General features: G+C 42.2%; 1 protein-coding gene across 3 annotated transcripts in view; it reads right to left on the bottom strand.

Moving 5' to 3' along the window:
- Nucleotides 1-3,798: 3,798 nt before the first annotated feature.
- The window catches only part of BLVRA (biliverdin reductase A), a 28,964-nt gene continuing 14,191 nt past the window's right edge, over nucleotides 3,799-18,571 (bottom strand). Inside the window, exons 1-7 of one of the 3 annotated variants that reach the window (XM_048297685.1) lie at nucleotides 16,339-16,713; nucleotides 14,098-14,225; nucleotides 12,362-12,481; nucleotides 11,638-11,735; nucleotides 10,120-10,227; nucleotides 9,525-9,696; nucleotides 3,799-4,724 (exon numbers count right to left, since the gene is read on the bottom strand). In XM_048297685.1, coding sequence (XP_048153642.1) covers nucleotides 4,451-4,724; nucleotides 9,525-9,696; nucleotides 10,120-10,227; nucleotides 11,638-11,735; nucleotides 12,362-12,481; nucleotides 14,098-14,216 — 891 coding nt within the window. In that variant the 5' untranslated portion in view covers nucleotides 14,217-14,225; nucleotides 16,339-16,713 and the 3' untranslated portion in view covers nucleotides 3,799-4,450. Of the gene's footprint in view, nucleotides 4,725-9,524; nucleotides 9,697-10,119; nucleotides 10,228-11,637; nucleotides 11,736-12,361; nucleotides 12,482-14,097; nucleotides 14,226-16,338; nucleotides 16,714-18,571 lie in introns of those variants that run through there. The other 2 variants (XM_048297693.1, XM_048297675.1) reach the window with 2 other exon arrangements.

The raw sequence follows: 18,571 nt of genomic DNA, 5'->3' as shown, positions 1-18,571 counted from the left end.
ATAATCCTAAGTAATCACACAGGTAAATTAGACCCTGCTCCCAGGACCCACAGAAAAAGCTCTCAGGTTGATCCCAAAATGATACCCATCTCTCCCTCTCAGCCAGAACTTCTCACACAGCTTTCCAGCTCTTCATACCAATATCTAGTTTCTTTGCTTTTTGGAAATTTTCCATTCCCATGATCTCTGGCCCTCTGAGAAGGGCTTTGGATCAAACCACTTCTTCCAGGTTTCAGCTAGCTTGCTGTAATTAGTGGCTCCACATGTCTCATCTGCCAATCTCCAGCCTCTGTCAGGAAAGGAACATCCCTCCTTCACATGGGAGCACTGTGTATCATAGCACTTTCCAGGAAAACTCATAGCATCAGGCAGTTCATAAGATTCCTACAATGGACCTCCTAGAGTGTTCCACAGGAGTGGGGTGATTTCCAGCAGAATGAGTAGAAAAGCAGCCACATCTCAAGAACACAATATATTAACCTGCTTATGTCACACCTTATACTTGCCTTTTCATACCTCTGCATCTCTGAAACTGCCTGGGTTCAGGCTACACCAAATGTTATCTGAAAAACTCTTCTTTCTTTGTCATTTCTGCTAAGACAAAGCAGTTTATTAAAACCCCGAGAAAACCCATTTCAATAGTTGTTTTAGATTCTACCTAGTGCATTCAATAAGGTTCCTCAAAGACACCAGGTTGTTGTGAATGGGAAACTGGAAGTGTACAGCAAGATTTAGACTTGCCAGTACTCTTGGGTAAGTGTCAGATGGCACAGAAAGGGCAGGAATTTTGTGGGAGAGCTCATGAGGTGAGGTAAGGTTACAAATCCTACCACACCTGTATTCAGAACTTTGAAACAGGAGAATGAGGCAGCTGAGGTCTTTAGAATATTATCACAGCCTGTAGTCCCTGGCAGGATTTCACAGGCCTTGAGGAGTGAAAGCGGGGAAAAAAACAGTTGGGACAGAGCCACTTTCAGCACAGGCAATGAGAACAACTAATGAAGGATAGAGGAAACAAAAAAGAATGATTAAAAGTTCCAGTATTTTATTGGTGAGTTTGACATCTGGTTAAACAATACAGACATTTGGAACTGGACATCCAGTAGCTCCCATATACAAACCATCACTTGGCAAATTCACAGGGCAGAAGGAAAAGCCATTTAAATGATGCAGGCTCCCAGGAGCAGGACAGAGTAGTAGGTAAGCAGGTTAGCTGGAAGGAATGGGAGGGTAATGAAGGAGTGTGGGATATTCAAGCTCTAGGCACCTGCCTTCCCTAGCTTAAATTAACCAGCTAATTTCCCCAGGTGCTCTCTGTAGAAACAAGCTTCTCCAGAGGACAATTCACTGCACAATATTATATTGCTGCTCTACACAACTCCCATGAATTTATTCCCTGTTTCCTAGGGAAATACTGCTCTCACCAGCAATTGCAGAGCATGCCCAGGGAGATGTGCTGACTAATTTTGATGCCTAGAGATGTGTGAATCTCCTTTCCCTTTTCCCTCCCTCCCCAACTACCCATTGTGAGTTTGAATGTAAACAAGTGGCATTCACCCCCTGTGGATACTAAAAAGCTAGCAGAGAAACTTTCTAGCTTTCTACAGCCGCCTGTGAAAGTCTCCTTTCTCACGCAGACTGGCTGGGAAACAGTTTGAGATTTTGTAAACTATCTCACAGGTGCAGGCCGTGGTGGAGATTGTTTTGGTACACTGCGAAAAATATTTTGGAAATGGGTGTTATACCGTTCAGCCAATCACTCTGGAAGGTGGCTGACCAATGGACCAATCATATCATTCCTCCATGGCGAAGCAAGTTAAAAAAGACAGATTTAATTCATTAATAAATGGCCATTTTCTCCTGGACCCCATCTCTCTAATGTCGTTTTTCTCTCTGTCCTCGGTACAACAGCGACAACCCCCTATTCACAGATGAGGAGCTTGTCAATGAACAGGACTTTTCACTGGCTGTCATACAGAGCAAACATACACAGAAGATTCTAATTCATTCTAATCCCAAATGGACTGGTTGTGTTTTGCCAAAAATCCACTTTTGCCCCTCATACAGCATGAGATCTGCCCCTGCCATGTCCACCACAGTGGCACAGAAGTCCCTGTGAATGCTCAGTAAGGCATCCATTTGGGTGGACAAGCACGAGATCTGCCTGCACAAATCTGCTGCCAACCCACGTGGGTCTCAATCCACTGAAGGCAATAGGAGAATTATCACTGATTTTAACAGATAGGGTAGATTTAAACAAATGTCACATGCAGAATTCATTCACACATCAAGCTCCAGTCACTGTTAAGATCTGACTGATTTGGGAGAAAACTACACAGACTACCCTTTTTTGTTTCCAACGAACTGAATTGTATCCAACTTCTGAATGAACATTTACCCAAAGGAAGACTTTTAACTGTCAATATTGACTGGCTATAATTATGTAAACATTCACGCTCCCTTATTAATAAGTTGCCCAAATGATAAAGCAGAAAAAAAAAAGATTGTTTTGGTTTGAAAGAACAATTGCCCAGACTGAAGTTTGCTGCTATATTAATATAGCACCAACAGATGCTGTAATTAGAAAGTAAAAGACAACCAGAGGAATTGTTAATAGTGTTGTGCCGTGCTTAGGCTTCTAAAATTAAAATGCTTCTTTAGGGAAGTGATAATGTTTTCATATGTGATCCCGTGACTACAGTAAAAATGCTAAAGACCCATTCCCACAAGTGTCATATGCTATACCCTGGGCTGGTTTTGGCTGGGGTAGAGTTAATTTGATTCAGAGCAGCTAATATGGGGCTGTGTTTTGGATTTTGCTGGAAACAGTGTCGATAACACAGGGATGTTTTAGTTATTGCTAAGCGGTGTTTGCACAGCCTCAAGGCCTTTCCTGCTTCTCACCCCATCCCACCAGTGAGAAGGCTGGGGGTGCACAAGAATTTGGGAGGGGACACAGCCAGGACAGCTGACCACTAAGCAGTATTCCATACCATATTGTTTCATCTTCCCCAAAGAGTAGTTTTTATATTCCCAAAATCTTTTGTCAGGCAATCATATTTCCAAGGCTTTCCTGTTTCATCTTCCCCAACACCATATAGCATATAAAGCTGGGGAAGGAGAATGAAGGGGGGGGACATTCAGAGTGCTGGTGGTTGTCTTCCCAAGTCACCATTGTGTGTGATAGAGCCCTGATTTCCTGGGAGTGGCTGAACACCTGCCTGCCCATGGGAAGCAGTGAATGAACTCCCTGTTTTGCTTTGCTTGCATGTGCAGCTTTTGCTTTACCTGTTAAACTGTCATTATCTCAACCCACCTTTTTTCCCCTCACTATTACCTTTCTGATTCTCTCCCCCATCCCACTGAGGTACAATAAGCAAGCAGCTTATTTGCTTAGTTGCTAGGTGGGGTTCAACCATGACATAACCATGGATATATTTGCAAATTGCTCCATTTTCTACAATACTGTTCTAAATTTATCACTATTCCTAATGAATTTCTCTGTTTCTAGGAGTACATTAGTGATTTTCTTTTCTTAAATGCAAGATATTTATTATTTTTTGCTATGATCCCCTCCCTTGCTGAATTACAACACAAATGAAGGAGAATAATATGCTGCTTCCAGTTCAAAAAGAAAAATACTTAGATTCAGCAGAAAGTAGGCAGGCAATGCATTAGTTCAATGCATGTTCCTAATCTCTGCTGGGAAAAGATTTCTATGTTGGCCCAGGGCACCAGAGAAACTGAATGAAATAAATATGGCACCTATCAAGAGACAAGACTTTTCTTCTATTCTGGTTTGATACCAACACAGATTCTATTTTATTCTAATTTCAAATAGAAATTTGAATTTCTATTTGAAACCCAGAAATCACACAACCTCCCCCCCGCACCCCATCTAACAGGCAAAACTACTAATTAGAGCAAACACACAGACAATTCAGGACAACTGGAAGAAAAGGTCAGGACTGTGGTGGCACAAGTTCTGTATTTCAAGTAAAGAGGTGGAAAACTGAACTGGAACATCTTTCTAGCTAATACTTCTTTCTAAAAAATATTACATGAATACTGCTGAGACACATTCATTTCCAGACATATCTGGAATGGGGGGACAGACCCCGGCAGAGAGAATTATATATAGTATTTACAGTCCTGCAGGATCTACTCTCAGTGATATTTCCAGCTGAATCACAGCAAAGCTTGTTTTTGCTAGGTTCCTAACTACCTGAAAGGACAGAGATGCATCAGAGCAGGGCAATTGCTGTGGTCTGGTGCGAACCAGAAGGCACGGGGTATAGCCCAGACTCTCCAGACCACCTGGACAGCCCAGGAATCACAAATACTCAAAAAGAAGGTCATGAACCAGAAATAGCAACTGCTTGATGGCAACACTGAGCTCTAGCCCTACAGCTTTTCCATCTGCCATATTCCTCCTTCCCCAAGAGCAGTCTCAGGAATAGATTTTCTCTGGCTCTTCACAGTACTGTTGGATCACCTCAGCAAGGTCAAGACACCGCAAAATTCGCCATTTCTCAGCAGCCAGCTCCTCCTTGGAGACCTGGCCCAGCAGTTTCTTGGCAAAGAGGTTCTGATCCTGCATGAAAAGGCCCACGGAAGACCTTGGGGCTTCAGGGAAGTTCTCCAGGCAACCACTTGTGAAACAGAAGTTGATTTTCTTTTCACGTCTCATCCCTGGCCCCCTTTCTTCAATCCAAGTCAACGGTCTAGTGTGAAGGAGCAGAGAAAAAGTATTAATTAAGAAATTGAATCAACAATTCTAATTTGTTTGGATTTTTTTCTCAGCATTTACAGAAAATGCTCTAAGAAATGCACCGTTTTTGAATATCAGTCATTGCATATTTAGGCAATGTGTCCTGACCAACATGCCTTGTGGTTACAGAGCTCAACAGCAGGTAACAGTCGTACCTCTGCCACTGTTGCATGCCATGACTTTCAGCACACCACCTAAGCTCTCTCCAGCTTTGTTTTCCCTACAAACAAAGCAAAGCAAGCAACATCAAGCCATGTCATAAGGAAGAGGGAAGTTTGTGGGCTGTTTGTGGACTTGGATGAAAAATGCAGTTAAATGTCCAAAAATTTTGTACATAATTCGGTCACAGCTAAACTCAAAAGGTCCTCAATGTCTAGTCATTCCTCCAGCAAGAATAAATTTAAGTCACACAGGCACATAATGATGACCCAGGTGCTACTATGTGAGCTGAACCGCACCCCCTTGGGATGAGCTGAACAAGTTCACTCACACAGACACAAGTGTCCATACTCTCTGACCTTTCAAAATGTTTCATTCTCATCACTGGGAGCACTGAGCTGATCCTAAAAATTATACCTACACAGACTCTCAAGGCAGGCCTTTCTTAATCAGAGCAGAGTCCTGTCTTATATCAACATGATAGCACAGTCTCCAAACCAAGTTTGGTGGTAATGGCTACGGACTTGCATAGCTCACACCTTCCTTCCCAACTTCCCATCTTGGCTGACGGGAAAGGAACCATGGGACATGCTGTGCCACTTCAGGGGTCTTAACAGACTCCTTGACTCAAAGCTGGAACGCCTTTGAGGAATGGTCCTCAACACCAGCCACAGTCATGATTTTCCTTTCCTGCTCTTTTGTCAACTGCCTGAACCATACCATTGCCTTTCTGCAGCTCATTCATCAGCACTCACTACTGCCTGTGTTTAGAGGATGCACATTATTTTTCTTACTTGGTTATTGATGGCCCTTCCACAATCCTTTATAGCCCACTTTAGTCTGCCACTCACAAATTATGAAGGTATCAATAGCTCGGAAGAATAAATTTTGTCTCCAAGTACTGCCCATTAAATCTTCAGTATCATTAGATCTGGAGAGAAAGTCCTTGTCAATCTGCCCTGAACACATTCTGCAGAGCACTCAGCTTAATGTTTCTGCATCTCTCATCTTTTATTCTCTAGGATTCAGTTTCTATATTTACATCATCATATCAATTATTCTTTGCTCACCTGTACATCCACATCCCCACCACTCCCCCTACAAATTAAGCATGGCCAGATGAACCTGGCTGAACAGAATAAAACAACTGGAGGAGGAAAAAATACCCAAATCACAGCCTCCAAGAATGCACGAAAAAAATTTTCAGAGGACTAATGAAAGCCAAGGCACCATGTGTTTTAGGAAGTCCCAGGGCTACATGTCACTGCAAGCCAGAAGGGTGATGGGGGCCATATTGCTCAGTGTTTTCTGTGTTGCCATCCTCCTTCCCTGAGGTTAAGGCTGTTGATCTGGGTCAGAGGGAGGCTGCAGAGCAAGCTGGGCCTTGCTCCGATTTGACAGAGCCAGTTTTATATCCCTACGATAGAGGCTCAGGCCTCTGTTACTCAAAGCCGCTTTATCTCAGGTAGGCAGGCATCAAGAAACCACTGGGCAGGCACAGGCAAAGATCTCCATCATGTAATAGCAAGGAGCTCATGATATGATCCAAAACAGGCCCTGTCAGTGCAGAATCACCTCCCTGGGGTGATCTAGAGCAGATGCACACCAGTGATCAGGCTCAAGTGTATGCCTTCTGCTCTAGCTTGGGAAGCCACTGAACCAGAAGCACAAACATGCAGAGCAGGCAGAATTTAATCAAAGTGATTAGAATGACTGATTTAGATCAGTGAGCAGGAAAATGCTGGATTTACTAACAGATTTATCTTCTTCTGCAATTGGATTTTTAGTCATTTTCCCAAAGAGAGGTTGATTCTACTTGATTGGTAAGCAAAACGTACTAATTTTTAATTAACAACAACTTCTACTCTGAAATAAGCCTCTTCTTTTGCTATAAAGATAAGTATGTTGCAAGTCCACACATTATTTAAGCAATTTTGTAGCTTAAGAAACAGATTTGTATTTTATGTCAGAAAATTGTGAAGGGCTGTAGCTTTTTTCATAGACAATTTACCCATTTTCATTGAATTATTATCTAGCTACAGATACATTTAGTTGTTTAGAAGTGTTAGTAGCATTACTTACAAGCAACAAATCCAACATTTTTGATAGCTGAATAAAGGTGGATTACATATGTTGGGTAGTTAAAGAAGAAGAAAAAGAAAATTTAATCAAGCACTAACAAACCACTTTTATACTGACTGCTTGCAAAGCAAACAGTCTGCAGTGAAGAAAACACCCTGACTTTCTATAGCCATTTTGTCTTTCCAGATTTTAAACTGATAGCATTTTCTTAGCTACATTTTACTCAGAGACTGGAAAAGACTTTTTGCTTGTCTGATTCCCTTTTTCCTCGAATAATGAGTGACCCTTGCTGGACTGCGATAGCTCAATAAACCAATATGAAGCAAACACACTTTGTACCTCCAGAAGAATTAAGCTGGTCTCATGCTTGAAAGAATTCTGGGTCCACTCAGCTTAAAATTTTATAAAACAACTTTCTGCAGAAAGCATGTATTACATCATTTTCTATGGATGTTCAATTTGAAGATATTTGATCAGACTCTGTAAGCTTAAATCTCCACAAAAACATAATTTCAAATGTTTATTGTCAGAATAAGTTCAGAAAATATCTTCAATTTCTTTTAAACCTTTTCATTTTCACACTTTGAAAATGCCAATATTTTTAATTTATCATTAAATCAATGAGAGGCTCCCTTAGCTTGGATGGGAATTGGACAATTGGACCCTATTCCTAGTTAACATCAAAAGAGATGCTGACCAAATCATTATCTTTCCAGCTTGCACTAAAAATTGATTTCTGACATTTACTGAATCCAAGCTCTGTAATCCTGGGACAGGAACTGCAGTCCCAAACCAGACGCGCTGTCAGTAGAGGTTTGACTTTTCCTGGATTGCTCAATGTTGTATCACAGAGAGGCTGTCAGCTCAGCTGTCTTGGACACACAACAGAGGCAGAGGTCATCTCTCAAATAACTGGGTGCAGGCATTAATACACACCTCCAAAATCCACCCAGAGCCAGACGAGCAGCCAGGGTGGGCTGTACAGTGGAGACAGACTATGCCCTTTGCACAAATCCCTGCTTAACAAGCAGAACACAGGCTCCTGCATTCTGCACCTGCTGTATTTTCCAAGGCAGAAAATAGGATGAATTAACCTGATTTCTCAAGGTTACTGTACTCATGTCTTTCAAAAACAGGATGGGATACCTCTCATGAAAGGTACAGCCCTTTCTCATCCTTCAGCAAAATAAAGGTTGGGCAAATTAGACCCGTAACACCACCACCATTACTGATGGGCCATAATTTCACTAGACAGAGAGTGGGCCAAATTCTCTACTGCAGAAACTCCGCTGACGTCAGTGGGGGAAGGTCAGCAGGAAATATGGCCCCAGCACCGAACACAACACAGGAACGCTATGTAATTTTCCACCCACCCTAAATTATCCCAGAGGCATAAACCTGACTGTCCACAAAGTTATTAAAACACTCATGGTGAGAAAACACTTACTGATCCATACAAATAGTAGTAGCCAAGAGAAGCAGGTATCAGTTAGTGGTGCAGAGTAGGAAAAAACCAGTAATCCAGAAACAGTTCCGTATCCAGCAAATATCACACATAGCAGCTAAGGACTACACAGGAGACGGGACAGCCAGGGAAATGTTTAAACCACCCGCTAGTTCCATCTGCTGGAGTTAGTTCAAAATCTCACCCTATCTAGATCTTTACAGCTACTTATGTTACTAGCAAATTGCTAAGAGGATAAACAGAGCTTGTATACAGAGTTCTGTCCTCTCACAACTGCATTTCAAAAGGAATTTGAAATGCTGTTTTATTTAAAGAGAGAGGAAGATTGCTAAAACAAGATGATAATCTCAAGATAAACTGCAATGGGGTTCGTAGGAGTGGCTGATGAAATGCTTAACCAGACCTGTGGTGAAGCTAAAAGTTCAAATGAGCCCTGATTATTCACCCCACAAACAGCTAGTCCTTCAGGTTACTACTTTAACTAAACGTTTATCTAAAATGCTGGGTTAGGTTTGGGCTTTTTAAGAGGTCTACTAGCATATCTGCAACCACAAAAAAAAAGAAAAGGAACAAACAGTTCCATCACCATTGGGTAATTTCTCTCTACCTTTTCATGTCAGATAATTCTCAAGTTGTATCTTGTTGCTTTAAACTTACATTTTAAGTAACTTCAACCTATTTGAAAGGACATGAACTCTGCACAGATGGTCCAGAATGACCAAACCTGAGAGTTTCCACCAGTCTTTGGACCAAGTTGAGTACTCAATCGACAGTATGAAATACTGATGGCATACTTCATAGTTATACCACTTTTTAGTAAGGCTATTAAAAACATCCTATTTGATAGGAAGGATATTGTCACCACATAATAAAAGGGAGATCAAACTCAATATTATAAAGTGCATCTTTAAAAGACATGTACACTTTCATGCCAGCCTCCACCCATTCTGTTTCCACAAGAGGAGAAGAGGATGCAGAACACCTGCACACAGAAGTCCTGCAGAGGGTGAGGAGCCTGGCTCACGTGTTGCCACAGACATTACTCACTTCTTGTTTGCTGTCTGAAAGTGAACAGTCATTCTGGAATAATTCTTATCCTTCTGCTTCTCTCTAGTGGCAGAGGTAACAGTGAGGTCTCCAAAGAGGTCAATCAGCCAAGTCAGACGGGCAATTCCACTGAAAGCTGGGAATCCTGATTTGTTTTCATCGAGGACACTACCTGGTGGAATAGAAACTCTTGAGGAATAGGAAAAATAATAATGCCTTCTGCATTATAGGAAAGGATGAAGAAACTGCAGTGTTGCAGGCTTAAAGATTAGGGTGTAGAAAGATCATGAGTGGATGGACTGAGTAGGAAAGTCAACAAACATGGTGAATGTCGAAATGGATCAGTTGATGAGCTATGGCAGAGAGGGCTGCACAAAGTACATACACAACAAACCAGACCTTTCAGGACATGTTGAGGACAGGAGGGTGTATGTGGATTCAACAAGGGAATTATCCAGAACCAGTACCTGTGTCTCTACTCAGTTTATAGACAGACTCTTGTGTAAAAGGACAAAATGAAGCCTGGAAGCACTGGCATCCCTGTGGTACAGTCAGACAAATCCAGATAGACTTTGATTTCTTCAGAGCTACTGACCTGTGAAATGCAATGTTCCCTTCACTAGGTCTTTCCCAGCCACCTCTTTTTTCAGCTGCTTGTACTCTTCAGTAAGAAGTTCAATGTGCTCCACATGGAGTACTTTATCTGCCATTAAAAAACAAAACAAAACAAAAAAACACACACAAAAAAAAGGCAAAAATCAGGACAGATTAAATAAAAGTTTTCTGTGTGAATCAAAGTCACGTCTAAACAGTAAAGGCTTCACTAGCCACCAGTGGGAATTCATTTAGAAAAATTCTCATGCATGGCTCACAAAGTGGTGTCAGGAAGGAAATCAAACATGGGCCCTGAGCTGAAGCATCAATCTGTGTTAAGGATTTTCAGGAGACAACAAATACAGAGACTACAGGAACACTAGCTGCTATGTTTAACAGAAACTCTGTAAGGAAACCCAGTACCCAGCTAAGGCTGAAACATGAGACTGCAGAGTAACAGATAGATTAATTCTTGGCCTTTTTCCCCTCACATTTCCTTGTTCTGCATTTTTCCTCCCAGGGTAGTAAGAAAGAAAAAGGAAGGGGAAAAAATAGCATAATGGTCAGACCCAGATTGGAACAATATGTTAAGGAGTACCTCCCTCCATTGCAATTAATTGGGCTACTTTGAAATAGAGGTTATCCAATACAAGTTGAATGTGTCTCTCATTCAGTATGTGTTTTTCTGGAAGATTTCCAGGAGAGTCAGTGTAGGCTGCTGACAGTAACTGCTGCTGCTTCAAGAAAAGAGGCATAAATTCTGCTCAATGGGAAACCATTTAGTGAGCAACACGGCAGTAACTGGTGTTGGTACAGGGAAACAGCACAGGAGAAATCCTACACCTCCGGTGTTTCAGGACAAAAGTCACAAAGGAGATTTTCAAGAAGCAGTGCTATAAAAAGTGCAGCTTGTCCAAATGATTTGCATTCTGCTCCCGCCCAGCACTGCTCTTCCTCTTGGAACCCCATTCATCCCCACTGGCCCCAAATGAACTGCCTGCTTCTGACCCTTTGCACCACTGGGATGGGACCACACGCTTTCCCGAAATAAAGAGATTTTGCTTAGAGACAAGCTGTCTTTCAGGCAGGGATGCCTTGCTGGCCTACAATAGCATGAGCAGCTGTGTGTGGCCAGCACATCACAAATGCTAGAAGCTAGGAGAGCTGTTTGCAGTTTCATTTCGAAGGAGAGGACATAGAATTGCACAAGCCCAACAGCTGCACTCATCAAGTGCTTTACTATCACTGTGACAGAAGTTTTCCTCTTTAATGGCATTCTGTCACAAATAGAGGCTAGAGTTTTTTGAGGGCAAATATACCTTACTTTTAGCATTGACATTTGTGTGTTTGTTTCCTGATTGGCCTAAGTCTTAAATCCTACCTTGGCACATCTCTGAGACAGTCATATTCCCTTGCATGTGATGACTAACAGTAGGCTAGAGACTTGCCTTTGAGTTTGGTGCCTTTGGTGCTACCCAACAGGTAATACTGTTTACACTCTTGAGAACAAATGTGTTACCTTTCTGCTCAGCCATCTCCCAGAGCTCATGGGCTGCCTTAGCAGACAAAGCCATGGGGTACTCAACAAGGACATGTTTCCCAGCTTCTAAAAACATTCTGAAAGGGATAAAAGATCAGCCATTAGAAAGAATATTATCCTAATCCTCTCTCACCACAGTGCAAGCTGCTTCTCATTCTCACAGCCAGCTCCATATGGAGAGATGCACAACACGGAGTAACAGAAATAAATGGCAACTTTCCTAGTAAGGATGGTGTGGTGGCTACATCACACATTTAAACAGCGGGGAAGGAGGGTTTTAATTCTTCTTTTGCCACAGAATGCCCTCACTCCCCTACATCAAGTCACTAAAATGCTACAGCATTGAGCACTGCAATTTCTGACTTACAGACATGTAAGTAGCTGGAGTGGGACACTGGACTACCCTTCCACAATATAATCTGTGAGGAAAGGCTTTAAATCCTGTTTTAAGCTGCCTGTCCATCAAACATAGGCCTAGAGGTACAGAAATAGAATTACTTGGGAAATTAAGGCATCTTAAATCCTACTCTCTTCCAGGGCTTATTGGTGCTCTAGGGAACTCACTATCACTCACTTCAGGCCTCTAGTCTGGCAGTCTTTCCTCGGTGTTCATATCTTCTCCTGCAACACCTTTACACAGCTCCTCTGTGCTTCTAAAATACAGGGGAAAGAGGGAAAAGGTGGGGGGAACCCCTTAAAATACCTGATGGTTTCTTCATGGCTTCTGTTCTCTGTGCTGATGAAGGCTGCATGGATGTCTTTGTTTCTCAGAGCATCTTCCAGGCTAATCTGCTTAGCCTCATTAATATTGCCAAAACTTCTCCTGCATATTTAGCATAAATACAACCAGAGCATAACTGTCACAGTCCATTCTTCCCAACCACATGTCGTGTAGCAGTACTTAAAAACAGTTCCCATGGACCACTGTCTCACTGAGTTCAACCAGGGTATAACAAAGGCAGTTTGTTATCCAGGAAGAGCATGAGCACTTACAGACAGAAGTGGAATGAAGAAGAGAACAAAAAAATGGACCAGTGTGTAGGCGGTGGTATCAGTCCGGAAACTGGCCTGCTATTGAACTGTCAAGTACTTACCCTTTTGGTTTTGGTGTTTTGGTTTTTAATAAGCATTACTACCAAAGAGATGTTGTAAAAGACTGACTTGAAAGACAACAGTGCTCCTATGGGAGAACTTCTCCCTACCATCCTGGACAACGTGGACAAAGGCACTCAAGTTGGCAGGGCCACACACAACTGCAAGTACAGACAAGCAGGAGGGAGACAAAGCAGATGCTTGGCTATGATGGCTCACCTTGCAACACACACAGCATGTCAGTGCTAAGGGGAAAGCTCAGCAAGCTGAGCACATCTCCAGCTGAAAATGAAAAACACACACTCCCCCCAGAAGCCTTTTGCATTACTACTGACTGGAGCAGGCACCTTGACAGTGTTAGGATAGGTGACAGAGGGCAGGAAGGCAGGCCACAAGCAGGACTTGAAAGCAAAGACAGGTGATGTTTGTGTGTGATTGGGATCCAAAGAAGATTACGGTGAATCATGCATTTCAACAGCATTGTTTCTCCAAAAAAGTAGTGGAAACCCTATCTTCAGTGCTCTTCAAGGTTACCTATAGCACTGACAGAGGCATCAGAGAACCAAAAGTGTATTTGGCAGGAAGATAAAGTGGGTGATGTAATCAGTCCTTTCTGTCTCAAACAGCCCTGCATGATTTAAATAGAGCTGGAAAAATAAATTCACAATCTGAGATCCATAAATGTACTACCTAACTCTTTCAAACTTTTATGCTCCACTGTAATGGGTCAGACAGTCCAGCAGGAATGCTCAGAGGAAGGTATACACTAAATTTCCACAGTTCCAAACTAGTGAGAAAGACTCTTGTTTCTCTAAGAAGCATAAGAAGAATAAAAAGCAACATTATTGCATGTACTAAATCATGGGATTTCCTTTAGATATCTACAGGTTCAATACCTGGTTTTAAAAAACTACTAGAATTTTATTATGAAGTTGGAGTATTGGGAGCATTAAAACATGTTTTTGAAAAAGAACTTTTTAAAACTCTGTAAAACTTTTTTTTTTAACATTTCTAGAAGAGTCATGCAGACACTAGATCATTAGTGTACTTATTGTCTGCACTACCTTAAATCTACAGCAAATTTCAGTCAAACAATTTGTTTTTATCACACAGATCCTACAGCAAGAACATATCTCAATTTTTAAAAGTAAAAACTAGAAAGTCATGTCTGAAAGATATCTCACTAAGGTAACCTATTTGTTCCCTCTTGCAAAGCTTTCTGTGCTCACTTTTGAGCTGGCACTCAGAATGACAGGAATATTTACATGAACTTCTCCTTTTCAGTTTGAAAAAGAAAAAAAACCATTGCAATATACATATTAAACATGGTAAGATGAAATTTCTAACCTGGATACAAATCCAAAGAGTTTCAGGTGCTCAGAAGGGCTGGAAGGCATTGGATTCATCAAGTCTCGGATTCGTGCTAAGCCAGCAATTCCAACTCCAACCACCACTGTCCCAAACATTTTGCTAATCTGTCCAAAAGAAAAACAAAACAAAACATTTTTTTCTCATAGCAGGGACAAGTGCAATTGGGAGAGAAGGTGGGAGAATAGATTACTCTTGAACCCTGCTTTCACAGCACCAATCCTTATTCAGGTGTCAGCAACCAGCTAACAGAGATATGATGCTATAGGCTGCTGAGCTCACTCATATCCCATTGAAATGGGATCAAGCAGTTCAGCCTGTCATAGGACTGGTCTTGAGATTTGTATTTAACAGCTACTAAATCACAGCTCCAGCAAAGTTCTTCCTTTCCGTGAATAGAAAGCAGACTTCAAAAGTGAGACATTCTTCTATTTATATCACCGCTTCCAAGCTGGAAAGGAGCCAAAAGGTTCTGCAAACCCAGCAGAGCTTTATATAAACCCTGCTGACTTCCTGAGCGTCTGCAGCATGGTGCCACACAGACAGTCCCAGTGCTCAGCAGCATAGTTGGAATACTTGGGGACAGGAAGCAAAGAGCATCTTTTCTTTCCCCATGTAACTGCCAGCACGTCCTACAATGTCAAGCTGTAACCAACCATCTGATAATTTGGTCAAGATGCTTGCTTGACATTTCCATACACAGAGTTCTGCATCTCTTAAATGACAAGCAGGCATGTCTTTAAGATTTACATCTCCCAAATGCAACTGCTGACACAACTGCATAACACGGAGGGTCAGACAGGTATTGCACTCACTGGCTGGGCTGCTGGGCCTCTGGCAATAAATTCTTCTGTTGGTTTTATGATTTGCTATTGATCTGTGGAAGCATTGGGCAACTGGTGTAACCTTTCAAACCTGCACTGTTCCAGCATCCTGAGGACTAGCAACACTTTGTAAATTAATTGAAGACTTACAGGAAAATGGCCTAAAATAAATGAGGTCAGATCAGATCTTCTTCACTTTTTGTTCCTTCCATCTCATGAAAGCATCCCTTCAATCTCTGCTACTTCTGTTTCAGTCTTCTTCCTGCCACTGCCAATCCCTTCACCTGAGCAAACTCTTTAGATTGTTTACACTACTTGGCTGCAGCCCTTCACATCTTTCTGAGATTGAGATGGGTAAATGGACAACCCCACTTAACTCCTCCTTGTGCCTCTTGTCTGACACGATCACAGCGCAGCAGCAAAGCCATAAGTGACTATTCTGGCAGCGCAAGAGGTTGACAGCTGTTGGCACAAAGGAAAAAAGATCCCCCCTCCAATCACATGCCATGTCTGTACTTTGTTTTCCTATAAGCTCCTGTGTACGGTGCTGAACACCGCTCACTTTATATAAGCCAAAAAGGTAAAAAGGTAAAACACAGAGCAACATGTTCAGTGTAAGAAAAGAAATGAGTGATATATCAAACAGTTCTCTAGGGGAATTACAGTGACATTTTATTACCAAGTATTTGAAGTATGGCATGATGACACTCCTCACCAGGGAACAGAAGTGTGTAGGGCTGAGGGAGAGGAGGGGAAAAGGAGGGTAACGTAACCACAAAACTCATTTTGAGTACGACCCACAGGCAGAGTCCTGGTCTGGGCTCCCCATCATATTTGCTTTTCTTTATGGCCAAAGAGAAAAACAGACAGACTTACAGAATGACCTCAGCTGGAAGGAGCCCCAGAAGGTCACCCAATCCAAACACCACTCAGTTGCACCAGGGCCATGCTGAGTTCTGACTGCCCCCATGGTTGGCAATCCTTCAACCTCCCATGCCCCTGCTACGGCGTTTGACCACTGTCACAGCAAGAACATTTTTAGTACTGTAAGTGTCCAAACAACCTTGATCAATGAGACTTTTAAAAGGGCTTAAGGCTGTTCATGTATTCTAAGTTAGATGCACAGGAGAAATACCGAGAAGATATTCTCAACAGCTCAAAACAACAAAAAATACTTTACTGGCAACTTTAGAAAATCAGAGAAATTTGGCAAAAGGTTTAGTGCAATGTTCAATCAACATAAAACACTTCTCAAAGCATTAACTTGGCCCATTCAACTTTGCAAACTCTAAGCCAGTTCAATTTTAAGTTACTCAAAAATCCAAGAAGAGGGAATTAGAAGAAGAAAGAGAAAGAAAGACAGAAAAGATATATATTAAAGGACACATATAGCTACCAGCTCCTGGGTTCCAGCAGTGTTCAGATAGACATTCCAAGGGGAGGTATGGTCAAGACATCTGATTGCCTTGTGTTCGGCCTTAAATACCCCTTGGCCTTCCTGGGCCCTTCTCCCAGGTAGGACTTCCAGTCATTTGCCCACTCAGAAGCTGGGCTAAGGGCTCCAGAGGTGGATGTGGAGCATTGCCTCTAGTGTGCCAGGGATTGGCAGCTACTGCTGGGCTGGGATACAGGCTCTAGGTGTGGGACAGTACAGGGCAGGGTACTGCCTCACCAGAGCAAGGCCCGACCTGCCCCTTCCTCCACACACGTGCAGCCCATAACGTCTCGAGACATCAATCCTTCCAGTCTCTCACAAGTCCAGCTTGAAAAGAGCTGATCAGGAGCTTACTTTAAATTCAGAAATGTTCAAGGTTAGTGGAGTGTTAAGCTGTTAATATTTGCCTATTGCCTTCAGCAGGATTGGGAGTTGGAGTCATAGAGCAAACAAATTCCTCTGAACCTCCTACAGTCATCTTGTTTCCAAGAATTACTTTTTTTTTTTTGCTGGTGAGCTGCTGACCTCTGCTTCAATAAAGTGGAGAAAGTGTGGGAGCTGACTACCTACTTCAGGGAACAAAGAACATCTCTCTGCAGATGCTCAGGTAGCAGAACATCAATGTTTTTGCCTCTCCTTTGAAAAAGACTTTCCTAGTTTCTTCTGATTAATTTCTTCTGACCTCCTCAAAAGTAACATTTAAGAGAAGCAAGAGGATTTCGACCTAAGAACAAAACCTGTTACTATGCAACCCATTGCCATAGCAACCAGCCATTTGGTCCAGGTCAAGTGTTCACTGGCTAATACACCGAAAGAGACAGCTACTAAATGTATGCTATGGAGCCTTTGCTTACGCACGTAGCTAAGAGAAAAATTGCTGTGTTTGCATTCCTGCTGTGGCTTTTTATTACCCTTATTTTGCTCACACACCAAAATCTGCAGCTGCTCAGGGAGAAAAGTAAATTAGGTATTTTTCAGAACTGTTACAAATCAAGTAAGAGCAGAATAGAGAATTCTCATCTGAGAGTCCACATGAATATATAAAAATTTACTTCTTCTTTCAAACCTTTACAAGAGCATAACAGCTACAATTATCTTCCAAATTCAAAAATGATGAAGTAGGAAACCCGAATTTTAAACTGCTGTGCCTGCCTTTCACACCTTTTTCTTAAAATCAGTGACCTCTGTCAAAGCATTGACAAAAACTTTCAGAGGCATTTTCAAGGCAGCTGAACTTTGGCTCCTGTCATACCAAAAAAAAGTCATACTGTAAGTGATATAACAGTGTATCAGCCAGTTCCCAGAAGCATTTTTTCCACTCTTTCCTAACTGGCTGTATGAAAGCAAAGGGGCTGATGAGAAGATTAGGAGATATCTTTCATGCTCACACACTGTGACTGAGGAGTGCCTCCCACATCCCAGCAGCACCCACCCTGGCCGGGTTGCAGGCACCCCTGCCAGCCTCACCAGAGGTCCCCTCTGAACTGGGACAAGGGGGATGGTGGCTGCCACTGACTGCTGTGGGAGCTCTTCCCCACTGACAGCACAAGTGGCTCCTTTTCCCGGGGGAGATGAGCCCTGCATGACACAGAGAAAGAGCTGAGAAAGGCAAATAGCTGAAGAGGATCATTTATTCTACACCAATATATCATTGTACCATCCACCCTCTGCTCTTGAGCTTGCTGTGCTTCTAGTGGGTATTTCCTACATTAGAGGTAGGCCACCCTGTAGCAATTAAAAAAAAAAAAAAAGTGCTCTATACCCAAAAAATTTAGCAGCAAAACAGGAATATTCAGCAGCAAAACAAACAATGGAGTAAGTCCAAAGAAATCCATCACCCAGTGCAATCACAAGTGGGACCCTACATCTCAAAACTGCCAATACTCACTGAGGTAAGCATAAGGAAAGCGAGGCTTACCTCTGCTTTGTGCAACATCACAAATGCCATGACAAGTGAGTGCAGAAGCAAGATAAAAGACAGAACTTAGGAATTACCTCCCCTTCAAGAAAATTTTTCATAGCATGTCTAGACAATACAGATTGAGAACAAGTACCTTCTCTCGTGATATATGAAGAATTTCAGTAAGCCTCATGCATTTTTCCTGCAGTTTTCAAACCCTTGTTCCCACAAATATGAATGAATGACTCACATCAGAAATCAAAATATTTTGTAACTAATATCACAGGTAATAGC

Source organism: Corvus hawaiiensis, chromosome 1 (genome assembly GCF_020740725.1).
Source record: "Corvus hawaiiensis isolate bCorHaw1 chromosome 1, bCorHaw1.pri.cur, whole genome shotgun sequence".
Lineage (NCBI taxonomy): Eukaryota > Metazoa > Chordata > Aves > Passeriformes > Corvidae > Corvus > Corvus hawaiiensis.
The sequence above is the reverse complement of the archived record's forward strand: the minus strand, read 5'-3'. Positions and strand labels throughout refer to the sequence as shown.